This window comes from Kwoniella europaea, chromosome 1, assembly GCF_036810445.1.
Source record: "Kwoniella europaea PYCC6329 chromosome 1, complete sequence".
NCBI classification, from domain to species: Eukaryota; Fungi; Basidiomycota; class Tremellomycetes; order Tremellales; family Cryptococcaceae; genus Kwoniella; species Kwoniella europaea.
The window spans coordinates 25,666-40,967 of NC_089487.1; the positions used below are offsets into that span (position 1 = coordinate 25,666).

General features: G+C 47.8%; 7 protein-coding genes across 7 annotated transcripts; 3 read left to right on the top strand and 4 right to left on the bottom strand.

Annotated features, from left to right (window-relative positions):
• Nucleotides 1–47: 47 nt before the first annotated feature.
• Nucleotides 48–2,204, bottom strand: V865_000009 (uncharacterized protein; the record flags this gene model as incomplete). The annotated part of the gene is made up of 8 exons (XM_066223841.1): nucleotides 48–632; nucleotides 798–998; nucleotides 1,140–1,365; nucleotides 1,436–1,579; nucleotides 1,657–1,689; nucleotides 1,747–1,807; nucleotides 1,878–2,062; nucleotides 2,137–2,204. The coding sequence occupies 8 exons, from the start codon at nucleotides 2,202–2,204 to the stop codon at nucleotides 48–50; spliced, it is 1,503 nt and encodes a 500-aa protein (XP_066079938.1).
• Nucleotides 2,205–3,171: 967 nt separating this feature from the next.
• V865_000010 (uncharacterized protein) lies at nucleotides 3,172–5,073 on the top strand (the record flags this gene model as incomplete). Its single annotated transcript, XM_066223842.1, has 7 exons — nucleotides 3,172–3,282; nucleotides 3,333–3,478; nucleotides 3,541–3,650; nucleotides 3,697–3,908; nucleotides 3,963–4,407; nucleotides 4,458–4,773; nucleotides 4,830–5,073. 7 exons carry the CDS (start codon nucleotides 3,172–3,174, stop codon nucleotides 5,071–5,073), a joined length of 1,584 nt encoding a protein of 527 aa, XP_066079939.1.
• A 273-nt stretch (nucleotides 5,074–5,346) lies between these two features.
• V865_000011 (uncharacterized protein) lies at nucleotides 5,347–6,725 on the bottom strand (the record flags this gene model as incomplete). The annotated part of the gene is made up of 7 exons (XM_066223843.1): nucleotides 5,347–5,459; nucleotides 5,520–5,676; nucleotides 5,748–5,939; nucleotides 6,013–6,078; nucleotides 6,137–6,341; nucleotides 6,425–6,499; nucleotides 6,565–6,725. 7 exons carry the CDS (start codon nucleotides 6,723–6,725, stop codon nucleotides 5,347–5,349), a joined length of 969 nt encoding a protein of 322 aa, XP_066079940.1.
• A 562-nt stretch (nucleotides 6,726–7,287) lies between these two features.
• V865_000012 (uncharacterized protein) lies at nucleotides 7,288–9,945 on the bottom strand (the record flags this gene model as incomplete). The annotated part of the gene is made up of 11 exons (XM_066223844.1): nucleotides 7,288–7,347; nucleotides 7,407–7,689; nucleotides 7,743–7,806; nucleotides 7,864–8,279; nucleotides 8,344–8,554; nucleotides 8,619–8,890; nucleotides 8,941–8,987; nucleotides 9,046–9,139; nucleotides 9,207–9,400; nucleotides 9,465–9,701; nucleotides 9,754–9,945. The coding sequence occupies 11 exons, from the start codon at nucleotides 9,943–9,945 to the stop codon at nucleotides 7,288–7,290; spliced, it is 2,070 nt and encodes a 689-aa protein (XP_066079941.1).
• Nucleotides 9,946–10,488: 543 nt separating this feature from the next.
• V865_000013 (uncharacterized protein) lies at nucleotides 10,489–11,050 on the bottom strand (the record flags this gene model as incomplete). The annotated part of the gene is made up of 4 exons (XM_066223845.1): nucleotides 10,489–10,650; nucleotides 10,720–10,734; nucleotides 10,789–10,844; nucleotides 10,915–11,050. The coding sequence occupies 4 exons, from the start codon at nucleotides 11,048–11,050 to the stop codon at nucleotides 10,489–10,491; spliced, it is 369 nt and encodes a 122-aa protein (XP_066079942.1).
• A 600-nt stretch (nucleotides 11,051–11,650) lies between these two features.
• On the top strand, nucleotides 11,651–12,926 carry V865_000014 (uncharacterized protein; the record flags this gene model as incomplete). The annotated part of the gene is made up of 5 exons (XM_066223846.1): nucleotides 11,651–11,908; nucleotides 12,023–12,243; nucleotides 12,375–12,566; nucleotides 12,660–12,743; nucleotides 12,803–12,926. The coding sequence occupies 5 exons, from the start codon at nucleotides 11,651–11,653 to the stop codon at nucleotides 12,924–12,926; spliced, it is 879 nt and encodes a 292-aa protein (XP_066079943.1).
• Nucleotides 12,927–13,476: 550 nt separating this feature from the next.
• On the top strand, nucleotides 13,477–15,178 carry V865_000015 (uncharacterized protein; the record flags this gene model as incomplete). The annotated part of the gene is made up of 7 exons (XM_066223847.1): nucleotides 13,477–13,527; nucleotides 13,612–13,907; nucleotides 14,079–14,167; nucleotides 14,226–14,324; nucleotides 14,509–14,702; nucleotides 14,781–14,873; nucleotides 14,972–15,178. 7 exons carry the CDS (start codon nucleotides 13,477–13,479, stop codon nucleotides 15,176–15,178), a joined length of 1,029 nt encoding a protein of 342 aa, XP_066079944.1.
• Between the last annotated feature and the right edge of the window lie 124 nt (nucleotides 15,179–15,302).

Sequence of the window (15,302 nt, forward strand, 5' to 3'; positions counted from 1 at the left end):
AGTTCGTATCAGATGGTGACCTGTGAAAAGGGCACTTGCACTCGCACTTACATGGTCTGGGTGAGGTTTTGATGAACCGCCTTGACCTGCTGGTAGGCTTCTAGACCGTAGGTACCCAGCTCTCTGCCGATACCAGACGTCTTGAACCCACCAAAAGGTACACTAGGGTGAAGTATACCATATTGGTTGAGCCAGATGGTACCTGCGTCAATGGAATGCGCCAATCTCGTCTGTTGCCTGGCGTCGTTGGTGAAGACACTCGCAGCTAAGCCGTATGCAGTATCGTTGGCCAAGTCGATAACCTCCTCTTCAGTTTTAAACTTGGAGGCGACAATGACAGGACCGAAGATTTCTTCCTGAACAACTTTCATCCCGATCTTGGTATCGGCAAGAATCGTAGGTTCGACCCAGAACCCTCCGTTCGATTTATCCCACTTCCGTCCGCCTGTCACCACTCTGGCACCTTCCGATCGACCTGATTCTATATAGTCGAGTACTTTGTCCCGTTGACCCTCCGAAATGAGCGGTCCGAAAGAAGTTGTCTCGTCAGATGGCTGACCGATAGCGCATGCTTTGGCTTTGGAAGCGAGGGCATCGATGAATTGGTCGTAGATACCGTCCTGAACGTACAGCTGGGAGGATGATGTATGTCAGCACATTCCCTGGAGCAAGTCGGACGAGCATCCGAGTGAGAAAGATCGATGTTAGGTTAACCCCGCGGGTGGGGGTTGGATTGCCACCACAGGGTGGGTGGTGTTCCAAGCATGAAGAGACTGTTTCTCGGACAATCAACTCACTCGACTACTAGCAGTACAATCCTGACCCGAATTAAACCAAATACCCATTGCTACCCAAGAAGCAGCTTGCTCTACATCCGCAGAATCGAAGATGATCGATGGCGATTTGCCTCCCAGCTCAAGGGTGACCTTTTTCAAGTTTGACTCGGCAGCTGCAATGGCGATCCTTCGGCCAGTGATGACCGATCCAGTGAAAGCGACCTGCAAAGGAAGGTACAGAGGTTGTCAGCATTCAACAACTATATCGGGTGTAGTGATGCGGTAAGAGGCTTTTGCAGTGGAAGACCAGCAGATGGTCATAGAAGGTGATGCGAGAGTTTGCTGGAGGAAAGTCACACTCACCTTGTCAATGTCCATATGCCTGGAGATGCCATCGCCAGTAGTAGCACCGAGACCAGGAAGAGTGTTGATCACACCGGCAGGTAAACCAGCTTCCTTGGCCAGATCACACATCACTAAAGCTGTGAGAGGAGTGAGCTCCGAGGGTTTCATCACTACAGTACAACCGGCGGCGAGAGCTGGTGCAACCTTCCAGGCCCACATCATGAGAGGGTAGTTCCATGGGATGCTGCGGGTAGGAGACGATCATGAGCATATATACGTCACTTTGAGACACCACGGCGACGATATCTACGTACATCTGTCCGCAAACACCGATCGGTTGATGCAGAGTGTATACAAACTTCTCTCCTCCGAAATGGTTGATTGTCTGACCATGAGATTTGTCGGCGAGTCCAGCGTAATATCTGAAAGCGGCGATGGAGTCTCCGACGTCAAATTCACTGCAAGGGTAGATGAGCAAGATTTTATAAAGGGAAGCAATGCCACCGAGAATGGGCATCAAGCGAGCAGTACTTACCGAGCGATCCTTACACCCTTTCCAGAATTCAACCTAAGTCCGTCCTCTGTATTAGTCACACCTCCGTTGGTCATCCGCTGGCATACTCACGACTCGAGAGCACCGATCTTTGCCGCATCTCGTTCCATGAGATCTGCGAACTTATTGAGCACTATTTGCAGAGTCAGCGATGTTGTCGGACTTATCATGAAAGCTGTGATAGAGGGAACTCCTACACTCACAGGCAGCTCTTTCCGTCGCAGCAACGTTGTTGCCCCACACTGTCTTAAATGCCTTTCTAGACGATGCCACCGCCTTGTCTACATCTTCCTTCTTTGCGTGCTCGAAGTCCAAAAAGGGTTTTCCGGTAGCGGGATTGACGGTCGAGAAAGTTTCCTTGGACAGAGATTCGACCCATTCATTGTCACTAGATGTTCGGTCACATGAGCTTGCAATACCTTACAGAAACTGCAACTGGCGTGAATGAGATGGATCACCTACATAAACAGACCAGTGGGTACTTGAACCTTGCCAAGATTGGGAACTTCGATGGTAGCGTGAGTGGGCATCGTTCCAATGGATGTGGATGACAGGGACCTTAATTGACGGAAGCCTGATGTTATGGTGAATGATGTTCGTTTGAGAATCATTCGACCGATCTGGGACGGCTATATAAGCGTCATGAATGAGAGAGAGGGCCCGTTACAATTTATGTGGTAGGAGGAAGAGAGTCGTGTGAGGTAAACAGAGCAACGAGGTGAATAAACGCCGGGCGCTCATAACATTGAGGATAGACGACGAGCGGGGGTCTGGAGAGGAGATTAGTGGGGTTAAGCGAGGTTTCGTAGATCTATACAACTTGTGTTGCGTATGTAGTAGCTGTATGTAATCTTGGTATGAACACTGATGAGCGCACTGTTAAGCGACATTGAGAAATGTGTGAACCGGTAGCCACGTGGTGGTGGTTTCCTGGTTAATTACCTGTAATCAGGATTGTAATCCGGTGTATCGCGATGGAAAACTGTCCGATATGAATCGATCTGTAAACCCATGCAGGACGCACTCCCTGATCCACCATCTTTACTCTGCATCTTCCCTCTCCTATTCATCCATGCATATGGTTCTCTTTCGGATTGCCTGTCCGAGGACAACCACTCCACCTTAAGAAGCACATCTTATGTAATCAATTCTCGCGGAGGCAACCTATGCAGGCCTGCCTTTCAAGCGGTGTTTTCAGTCTTCGCCGCGAAAGATACAGGTCAAGAAAGCATACCACAAAAGGGTCAGGCCTCGGCCTTGACGTAACTCAGCTTGATCGCAGAAAGCAGGCCCTGTTTTTCCGTTGATTCCCGTAATGACGCGCAGTAAGCTTGATTTCCCTGAGATCGACCTTGTTTTCGCTAGAGGGATAAAAGAGCATTTTTTGTCAACCTCGAGTGATGCTGCGAGCACCTCTGAGATATCGATGAGCGAAGTGTCAATTGACTTCAACTGTAGTTCAGTCTACAACTTATATCTTCCCACTCTCTGCGAACAATGTCTGTAGCAGATCACTCCACGCCTAGCGCAGGCACCGGATCACAACATGTCATCCCGAATGGTGATCAGGTAGTCGAGATAGAAACCTTGGTCATTGGTGCCGGACCTGTAAGTGCAGATAGCCTAAGGCTGAGCAGAGACGCTTACATCCTGTGCAGACTGGTCTAGGAGCAGCGACACGCCTTGACCAGCTGGGGAGGTCATTCATCATAGCTGATTCTGCGGACGCTCCTGGTGGATTGGCAAGTACAGATGTGACATCTGAAGGGTTCTATTTCGACGTTGGTGGTCATGTTATCTTTTCGTGAGTGAGCTTTGACGTAGGTTTTTCTAACGACAATATTCTGACCTCTTGTGATCACTCAGTCACTACGCGTATTTCGACGACGCTTTGCATCGTGCTCTACCGAACGACGAGGACTGGAGCACGCATCAGCGAGTCAGTTATGTCAGAAGCGCAGGCAACTGGGTTCCTTGTGAGTTGGCATCACGCTTGAGAAGATGAAGCTTATCTGTTCATAGACCCGTACCAGAACAACGTGTCGCAGCTACCTCTCGACCTTCGTGTCAAATGTGTCGACGGTCTCATCGCTGCTGCAGAACATCGAGCCCAGACCCCAGGTCACAAGCCCAAAAACTTCGACGAATGGATCGTGAGAAATATGGGCGAGGGCATCGCAGATCTCTTCATGAGACCTTACAACTTCAAGGTATGGGGAACACCGACAAACAAAGTGAGTTTGATCGTGTCGGTCCTGCGGTTCGCCCACTGATCAGAAGTATTCCAGATGCAATGCAAATGGCTCGGAGAACGAGTAGCAGCACCCAATGTACGGACTGTAGTCCGAAACGCTTTAACTATGCAGACAGCGGGTAATTGGGGACCCAATGCTACCTTCAAATTCCCAATGAAAGACGGAACTGGCGGGATTTGGACAGCTGTCGCAAACCAACTTCCATCAAAGCGATTCAGGCTGAGCAAATCAGGGGAAGTTGTCAGAGTGGATGGACCAAGCAGAACAGTCGAATTTGGTGATGGCAGGAGAGTAAAATATAAAAATCTGATCTCGACAATGGCTTTAGACAGATTCCTAGATTGTCTCGACGGTGGGGCAGAGCAAAGGTCGGTTGACAGGATGAGATCGATCGCCAAGGATGGTCTGGTATATTCAAGCACGATCGTTCTGGGTATTGGAATCAGGGGTAAACGACCAGATAGGATTGGCGACAAGTGTGAGTCATATGATCTCCGAAATCGCAAAGAGACGCTGACCTGCTCAAAGGCTGGCTATACTTCCCCGAGGATGATGCTCCATTCTACCGGGCTACAATCTTCTCCAACTACTCCCCATACAATTGTCCTCAAGGCGATGTCAAACTGCCCACTTTGCAGAAAGCGGATCCTTCTTTGCCTTTCGATAAAGCTCCTTCAGGAGGTCCGTACTGGAGTATCATGCTGGAAGTCTGTCAGTCGGCTGAGAAACCAATCGACCTGGACACGTTGATGGAAGAAACTATCAAAGGAGCCTTGTCCACCGAGTTGATGCTGCCTACCGACGAGATCGTTTCGATATACGAGCGAAGGTTTGATCACGGATAGTGGGTTATTGCACTATTTCATTACGATATCTCATTGCTGATACAAACAATTCCAGTCCGACACCATCATTGGGTCGAGACGGAGCTTTATCTCAGTTACTTCCCGACTTGCGAGATGAATTCAACATCCGTTCAAGAGGACGATTCGGTTCTTGGAAGTACGAGTGTGGGAACCAAGATCATTCGTTCATGCTCGGAGTGGAAGCGGTGGATAATGCCCTGTTTGGAACTCCGGAGATGACTCTTCATGAGACAGACTGGGTCAATGGTCGTCGGAATATAGAGAGAAGGTTGGTGTGATATGATTGAAGGAATCTGAAAAAGGACCAAAGCCATGTAGCATACACGTCTACGTTTTACATACCATAGATATAAACATCATTATAGCACACCCGAGTAACACATTACATACATGTACCTATTGGAGCAATTTGTGGGTCGCTGGGCAGACAACGGTTGCAAGACATGGATGCTAGCAGATCTATTCCGTTCTCTTTGACTTGGGATGTGCTTGACCTCGGAGATTCTGAGTCGTAGCGTTGAGCTGACTATCGCAGGTCAAACAATTTTGCTCTATTCGTCCAAACATTGACAACTACTGCCGTGTCCCTCTTCTGCACAAGTATCGGCCTTCGTCGCATCGGTACAATTGAAAATCATTGGCCAAGATCGTTCCAGCGCATGCCCTGGGAAAATTGCAATGTAAGCTTCCAAACGCCAAAAGCTAGATGTGGATATCCACATACCCAACGTAGGATTTGATGGCTCATTGTTCCACCATCCCTCTTTGTATATCCAATGATCCTTGTCTACGTGAAACTTTCCTCTCAAATTTGCATACGCCCGTCGTGGGTTCTCCAATATCCTTGTGCGTGAGACCAAAAATTGTCCAGCCCATGTCGCCTATTGAGGGATTATGATTAGCGACGAGCATCAACCAGCCTGGCAGATACTGCTCCGGAGATATCACTCACCAAAACCGGTTCCGGAGGACAAAGATCCATCCTGAACATACTATATATATCAGCCATTCTAGGAAAGACCTGCCCCGCAGAATCGTTGCCACAGGTGTGCGAGAGATATGGACCAAAGGAAAGAAATCCAGTGTCAGACTGAAGTACCCGTTCTAGTCGGGGTAAGAAGACCCAATGCCAAGCGAGATGCGGCTAGATGCGAAAGAGAAATGTTAGTAACTCAAACGCTTGTAATAAGGTGATCATCTTCCATCAGGCCACCCACCTGCATGAAGATCGTGTGCTCGGCGAGGTTGGTCACGGGAGTATCATAATGTCTTACTATGTGTGACTGGGGAGACCTCAGCTTAAGACCAGTAACACATGCAGACAATCCCCGGAGAACTCACAAGGTACGTTTCCCCTTCCCTCCCTAGATTCTCGAGCTGTACTACCTCATCTGACATATCTAAAAGCTCCTCCAGCCCTTGCTTATCTCTCGAACCCTTGTGATATATGATCACACGATTGCTACGACTATGAGGTAATCTCGACTTTACTGACTCGATAGTCTCCCGCATCATGTTGACATCCTCGTTATAATGTGATACGACACTATCGTTCATAACATACGATCAGCTGACTTCCGCTACGCACAACAGCGTCGAATCATCTCAGTATTCATGTAGGCAGCTCACATATCGAAGTCACTCGTCAAGCTCCAGTCACTACGCCGTATTGATCCTATGTTGGAACGCTGGGGATCCAAAGGCCTAATACCAAAAAAAGTGAGCTGTTTGTCGAGACGTTCCGTATGAGACCTCAAAGATGAACCTACAACATCGACGAAGCGCTTGAAGAAGGGCTGATCGTGCTATACACCAGCACCAATGTCGCCATGATAAACACGGCCATTGAGGCAGCCCTCTTCTTGGGCGACGTCCATATCCTGTTCAGGTTTTCCTGCACTTCTGGCGGTATCTGTTCCAGTAATCCCATGATGATATGGAGCGTTTTTGCTCTCAACAGCCTGATATGCGGTCCTGCACGATACTGACGCTGAGCTGTGTGCTGGTCGCGGGAAAAAGCTGACTTGGGACTTGAATAACACCGAATGTATAGTGTGAAATAACGCTCAGTATGATTTTGAACTTTTTGACTGTGAGATTTGAAAACAGCAAAGTCGTGTGGATCAGGGTTTTGTGACTACAGGGACTGTATTGACGTCAAAGAAGACTGGATTTCTATAGCTCATTTTTCTTTTCCCTTTCAGACCTTAAAACGCGTCTTGAGGTGTATACTGCGATTCCGACAAATGCGCACTGCAAAAATTGAACACGTAGGTAAGTACTGGACATTTCGCAGTTCCATCAAATGCGCGGCAAGCAATGTCCAGAAGGGACCAATGCTGTCAAGCTACAATCGAAGCAGCTCCAATCTGGAGAAACATCCTTGATATGCATTCAAACTCTGCTCTCTTCCATTATATATCGCTTCGTATCGGAATGTCTACCACGAGTCGTGAACGACCGGAGGGCGTAAAGGCAATATTCCCCTGAGTCTACTGAACACTGCCGAAACCTGGTTGACATCTATCGAGCCCTAAGGGTGCTGACCCACTCTGCATACAAAGCGACGGCAGTCAGATCTGAGCGGACAGAGGCAAGCATCGAAACTCACTCTGATATAGCAGACCTTTGCTTCGATACAATCGGTATTGGTGCAGTTGGGACTTCGGGTTGACATCTTCCCTTGATGGGCATTGTACAGGTTGACGAGAGCACCGCCATCGCTGTTCATGCGTTCCGTTACCAAATGCCACCATGTCGCATTGAGAGGTGCATTTTTGGGCCAATCGATGTTGCCTCCGTAAGCTTCGCGTGTGCTGTATTCGTATTGATAGCTTGGGCCGACATCGAGCTGGCTATCGAGGTCGCCATACGTCGTGACGTTGGAGTACCAACTTCCTGACATTATAAGCATTCAATACTCGCCCTGAGCAAGACTGAGGCTTACGTGTGAGCATCCAGAATATCCCAAGTCTCCGCGTCAACTTCGTAAAGTCGGAAGCCGGAGTTCACTAACAGTGTGTCATCAGCAGTCTAGACAACACCATGACGACTTATGGGGGACTCACGATCGGTCAATGGGGTGATAGATGGACCAATCCATCCCACGTTCTGTGCAGTTTCGGTTGAGATATCGGTAGCGTTGTGGGCATAGTAAATCAGATTCTGATCTTCATGGGTATGACCCCAGAAGATTCCAGCAATGACGTGAGAATATCGATCAACAATCTGGTAGAAAGCATCGGTAGGACCAATGATAGGATTGGTTCCATCCCAACCGGACAAAACGTGTCCCACGATATAAGATCTGGAATCGTTGTCCTCTGCCTCTTGCAATTCTTCAGCAAGGAATTTCAAGAATCCGAAGTTGTCAGATCGGGTGGTGTTGATGAAAGCGAAGATGTTCGATCGGTACCATAGATCAGTGTTGATCGTGATCACCTTGAGGTTGGATGCGTGTTGAACCGAATATCCTCCGTAATGACTGTGTGATCCGTGTTGAGTGATCAACGACGAATGTCGATGATAGTTTTCCAAGCCAAACTCACGCTTTCGCTTGTCTGGCAGCCTGGTCATCAATCCAATCATTGTTCTTCCACAAGCTCGAGAGATGATCGTAGTTCCAGCTGAATTGTTTCTTCAGGATGCCAGTGAGTGTCTCGGGTGAATCGAAGGCTTGTTGGTATTGATCGTGATTTCCGATGGCCGCGAACAAAGGCGAAGACGGATTGAGTGTACGCTTCCAAAGGTCATATAAGGCTACAGAGGTCACAATGGTTCAGCGGTGTATTTCCAAACTCTAGAGGCTGCACAAGTTATTCACCAGTCTCAGTGTATAGTATGTAATCTCGACTCAGTTGGTAATACGGATCATGAGATACCAAATCACCGGTGAAGATCGTCATGTTGAGAATGTCATCACCATCGGTACCAGTCAGCACTGGGATAGCTTTGACGGCCGCAGCTCCAAGTGCCCATGGAGTATCACACTGGAAGTAACCGAACCTCGGGGCTGGGACAGAAGGTGTATAGTTGCTGTAGAGTGAGTCTACAGGGTTATCCTTTCGACAGCATAAATCAGATGTACAATTGGCTCTATAAAAAGGAATGTCAGATGAGCATGAGTATTGCCACTGAAGACTTACTCTGATCCAGTAGCGTATCGAGGATCGATGTGAAAGTCCGACATGTGCTGTTCAATCGATGTTCTCAGCTACTGCGCTCATTCAATTAAGGGCCGTGATACCCACCAAGACCTTGACTCGGTTGGTCCCCTTTGGTACTGGTGCACTGACATTCGAAGGCTTGGGTTTAGTCCAGAATTCGCTAGCATCGAACTTTGGGCTGCCAAATCTGGGGAATCAGTCTTGTGATTGTTGACTATTAGCAGGTCGAAATACATCAGACTCACAGAGCAGGTCGGGGGCATTTGCTGACACTGATGAAATTTTGGCATAGATACTGTCCATCCGAACCGCCCACATCGGCATAAGCCAACACTTGAGCGTAAAAAGGTCCTTGAGCATGCTCGGAGTATACTTGGCATCCGTTTCCTGAAGCGAACTTGTATTTTTTACACAATGAAACGAGTAACTGGGGAACCAGCTAGTCATTGGAGGTTTTTTATCAGCTCATTGTGCATAGTGCGATAATGATCATGATTGCTCACTCTGGGATGCTCCTTGGCGAGACGACTAGCAGCGGTCAACGCGTCCATACATTTAGTACAGTTGGAGCCTTCTCCTCCTCCAATGATACCCTCGATTTGGGCGGTGACATTTTGGTAAAACTGCTCAGCAGATGCCTGGTTATGATTAGAATAGCCTTCAGGATAAAACAGCGGATCGGATGTATCGTTGTTCAGGATCGTCTCCGGATCTGTCAGGTTGAGAGGAAACGTTTTGTTCTGGAGTCGCCATTTAGTAGTAACAACATCACAGATGTCCGCGAGAACTCACCAAGGTTAAATCAGTGATGACCGGTTGTACTTGCGATACGGTCTGGGTCGGCTCATTCCAGTACGACGAGAACAAGCTAGTGGGAAACTCTCCTGCAGCGGTGTAAGCTTCAGGACCCAAGGTGACCTGTTGGGCTACGCCGAAGGAGACAACCAATACCAGAATCCAAAAGGAAGCGGTACCCAGCACCATAACAGATAAGCAAGGACGAATGAGGACTTGGGGGTCGTTCACATCATCACATCCCTTTGTAGCATATCTTGTATTTAAGAGATTGAGGCATGGCTCACACGTTCTTGATGATTCATGCGATACTGCTCAGGTCCAGTATCGTTATCTGATAGGACGTGCAAAACGCAGCGATTTATCCAACTCGTAGACAGAGGAACGAATTGTGTATGAAACGTGATGCTCATCCTAAGAAATCAAGACACGTTCTTGTGACATGTGACTTACTTAACCGGTCTATTTTTAGTGTTGTCAGATGTACTTTTATAACGAATTGCGCACTATCAATGTACCTCAACAACACACTACTCCTGTATCTACCAATGGACAGCGGGAAGCCTGAGCTTCAGGAATACGTGTCGGGCGGTCGAGCATGCAGATCCGACTATGAAGGAGAGCAGATGCAGCAAAAGGATCTTGTTTCCGTCGATTCGATTGGATCAACGCAAGTCGCTCCATCTTATCCAGACTATCACAAACGCCGCGACATTGTGAAACTATCTCTGTTTATTTCTGTGCCAAAATATCATCTATCCTCTCCACCAGGTATCTCACAATTCCATCGGGCCCAACTTGCGTATGAAGCCCAGTAGGCGTACCGTTTGTCTTGATACCTGGGATTGTTTCTTTAGCAATCTTCTGTATCTCATCTTGTTCTTCCGGGGTCCACTGTGAGAGATGAGTAATCCTGCATGTCAGCCGCATCGCCTCAGCCGCTTCCCTGGAAACAAAACCCACCATGGATGCGCAGAACTAAGAACCAAGAGTCAGCGTGAACGTGTAGAAATGTGTAATCCTCGAACTTACCAGAATATCCGGAGGTGGTTGAGTAGATTCCAAGAGTGGTTTTACACCTTCGATCGCTGAGTTTCCGTTACATACAGCACTGTCAGTGAACCTCACCTAGCTCTTGTGAGAGGTGTAGATGCTTACTCGCGGAATTGCCAACATGTATTATGTCATACTTGTCCTTGACATTGTCTATCACGGCACCTATCACTTTCTTAGCTCGATCGGGCACAGTGTTCACCGATACGAGACGGATGGGTGGGCGAGTGTGGGATGGCATGGTACGGATGTTCGAGAGGGATCGCAGGAGCGGTCTAGCCATGGATACTTTCGGTCGATGAGGGTCTGTCCCCTGGGAGGTTAGAGTATGAAATGAGAAAGTAACAAGACCTATGAACACTGTCATCTTGACATGACCTGATAGAGGCGTGTTCTGTGCAAGGCAACTCCGGTCCGGTGTCACTCCAAGTGGGTCTCCTCTCTTCTGATCCACCTGCTCTAAGATCCACACACATATACATAATAGCAAAAATCATGAACGACTGCATCACCTTGCATAGCAACATGTCATCTCGTCCGTGGACAAACGTACGTGCATGGGTCAGTCAACATAAGAAACAATGTGGTCCAATGTGGATTCACGCAGTTGAAATTGTTGTTACTGGGCACGTCATCAGGAGCAGATGTCTTCGGATTGGAGCGACAAACAACTGGAAAGAATACATATATACATGAGTTCATATACATAGACATGGTCACTTCTCTGATTTAAAGATCACCAAATATCCCCATAGGCCACCCTATGCTTGCCAGACTGCTGAGACGGGACCCAGCAACTCATCTATCCGGTTACAACGCAACCATCACATCAAGAAGGACAATGGCATCGTTTTCACGTTTGATTCGGTTCATTCCCAAATCAACATCTTCATCCACTCCTCTGATAGGTGAACCGGTAGATGCTGGTTTGGATGTCGGTCTAGCATCTTACGGGTCGAAGCCCATCGAGGTCGAGGTGTATTCCGGTCATTCTGTCCTCAGTCCTGGTGAGAAGACCGGTAAGAGGGAGCTAGTCAGCAGGTTGTTGAGTCCATTAGGTCGGGAGGAAGTGGGTACCATCAGATGTATCGGGTTGAACGTGAGTAGTCGTATACCTTTATTGACCCCATCCTAGCTGTGTCTAGCAACCACTGGGTTATGTGTCGTCTTCCTCTGATCCCCAAAAGGATTCGCGAGCTGATACTGTTCTTAGTATGTGAATCATGCCAAAGAAGTGAATCAACCAATTCCTACAACTCCCACTCTCTTCATGAAACCCTCGACGGCTCTGGGTGACCCCTTCCCTGCACCAAGTACCATACCTAAGGCGTATGTTCCAGATGATGCAGCGGATTATGAAGCCGAGGTGGCGATAGTGATTGGGAAACAAGCGAAGAACATCAGCGAGGAAGAAGCGCTGGACTATCTACTTGGGTGAGTGTGGGATCTCTTTCCCCTGGTCAATGCACCCTCCACGCCAATGTATCATTCCGTGTGAAAGACTGCAACCTCCGACTCTCATCTCTCAACCAGCCTGGCTGAATACGTGTGGATTGTCAATCTAGGATAACAGCTGCCAACGATCTGTCCTCTCGGGGAGCTCAATTCAGAACGTCGCAATGGTCTTATTCCAAATCATTCGATGGTGCTTGTCCCATTGGACCCGCGATAGTACACAAGGATCATATCAAAGGCCTAGCAGATGTCGAAATTGAAGGTGAATTGAATGGAAAGACTGTACAGGAAAGTAAATTGGAGTGAGTGACGATTGTCTGTAGATTGATTTTATCTGTGACCTTGCGGTCTCTCGTCTGAGCTTAAGCTGATAAGCGACTACCATCCCTATCCAGCGACCTGATCTTCTCGATACCCAAGATCATCTCTTTTCTATCACAAGGAACAACCCTTCAACCTGGAACCATCATTCTTACCGGGTAAGTGGGATGATCGTTGACTATCACAATTGCCTGCTGATTCACTCACTACCAAATAGTACTCCCGCCGGTGTCGGATGGACAGCCAGCCCTAGAGTGACTCTGGGAGATGGGGATGAGTTTAGGGTATTCGTATCTCATGGAGTGGGCACTTTGATCAACAAGATTGAGGAAGAGAAATAGGCGTTTTCGTGGTAGATTCCCGAAGTCTAATATATGCAACAAGCATACCAATGGGACCCTCTTTGAACACTACACCTGTCGTATGCATGCTTACTGGAGGAGAGTCGCTGGTGCGGTGATTGATCCGAAGTAGAGGTAGAAATAGATGATGAATTGGAAAATCCGTACTGGTGTATGAAAAGTTGAAATTGATTTGATTTTTGCAAAAAGTATCTCATCCGCTCTCCGTTCCATCTCATCTTGCATCTTCACCATCCACCATCTCCGAGCCATCATATACATAATATACATACATCATAGACACATGCCTATCTGAAACACCAGCACAAGAACGAAGACGTCAGCGATACCGGCGGCAACAGCAAACAGCAGATCACCAAAGCACTCGCCGTTCACAACGAAAAGAAGAATACGCACACTTAATCACTCAACTTGGTCTCATCGGAAAACATCCTTCGTCATCCCCAAGTCCGACAATCAAAACATATCGACCATTGTGCTAGCCGTGTATTTATCACTCTAGCCAGATCAATCATCGTCTGGTCCTGCTATGGCGGCGTCCCCTTCAGCTTCCCCAAGTCTGTTTGGTGATATATCGGTTGTAGGTTATGACGCTCCTGCTCAGAACTGGTCTATCTGGGTACCACGACCTCCCCTTGCTGACTTGTCACCTCGCATCATACAGGATCATGCTGTCGCAGGCTTCGGTGCAGGTACAGTAGCTACCTTGGTGATGCATCCACTGGATCTGGTCAAAGTACGATTTCAGCTGGCCGATAACTCATCTACCCTTCACCCATCCATCCCTTCTTACAATTCGAAATCAACGTTGCCTCATCATCTGCGGAAACCTAGATTTGGAACAGGTGTGTATACAGCATTGAAGGATGCCGTGCAGGTGGATGGATGGAAAGGTCTGTATAGGGGATTGGGACCGAACCTGGTGGGAGGAGCAGGTAGTTGGGGGTTGTATTTCTTGTTGTGAGTGAAACCGTCCATCTGATCAACGTCCGCCTGTGCTTTCTAAGGAGGTGTTCAGGTCACATATGCTGGAGAGATGTGTTTGACTTTCTCACCTGAAGACCCTCACAGCTTTCAGCATTTTCTGGATATCACGGGAGACGTATGTTGACAAGTTGTACTCATTCACAGCTACAACATGATCAAGAAACAGATGCAAGGTGGAGATCCGAACTATCGAACAACCAGTGGTCAGCATCTGCTGGCAGCTGCAGAAGCGAGTGAGTGTCATTCATTCTCATCAATTCAGGAGATATTGTCTGAATTGATCTCCGAAAGGTGCTGTAACCGCCATGATGACGAATCCGATATGGGTGGTGAAGACGAGGGTATTTGGAACGGCCAAGCATGATGCAGCTGCTTATCGAGGTTTATGGGGTGAGTCAAAATCAAAACTCATCATAACATTGCAGAAGTGCTCACCAGTCGATTCAATTTCATCGCTATCACTTTTCTCGCCCTGCTCATATGCCTACTTTACCTCTTATCTCCATCAACCCCTTTCACAATATATCCCCACACTACTACTTCGTACACCCGATAACCCCCTAACCCTCCACAGACGGTCTCACTTCGATATATAGGACAGAGGGGCTTCGTGGGCTATACAAAGGTTCTTTGTTGGCTTTGGTAGGGGTATCCAACGGCTCGATCCAGTTTGCTACCTACGAAGAAATCAAGAGGCAGAGAGCGGATCTCAAGAAAAAGAGGTTTGTCAAAGAAGGAAGGGAATGGAGGACGGAGGATGAGAAGCTGGTGAGTTATAGGTTGATATAAATCAGATCGGTCAACATCCTCGACCGTATGTCCAAGCTGATGTGCAAAATGGTTCAGTCAAATACGGAATATATATTAGCATCAGGTTCATCGAAACTTGTGGCCATAGCTCTAACATATCCTTACCAAGTGATACGGGCTAGGATTCAGGTGAGCAATCCCCCGTTTCTGATTGATGTTGCATTCTTTTCTCAGTATGTCATCATGATGATGCGCGAAGTCATACTAAAGGTTGTTATATAATGCAGAACTCGACCCCATCACCGACCCTTCCTCGGTTAACCATCCCGTCTGTCATCTCATCGATATACAAATTCGAAGGCCTATTGGCATTTTACAAAGGTTTGGGCACCAATGCCTTGCGTATATTACCTGGAACATGTACGACATTTGTCGTCTACGAGAACTTGGTATGGGCTTTCCGAGCTTTAGCATTGAAGCGACAGGAGGAATAAGGATGATCAACGCCATGGAATGAATCAACAGGAAAGACTTTCACGAGGTGAAATGGATATAGGCGTAATGGGAGAAGCTGTGAATAAGATAGATAGTTTGGTCAGGCTCTAAATAACAATCAGC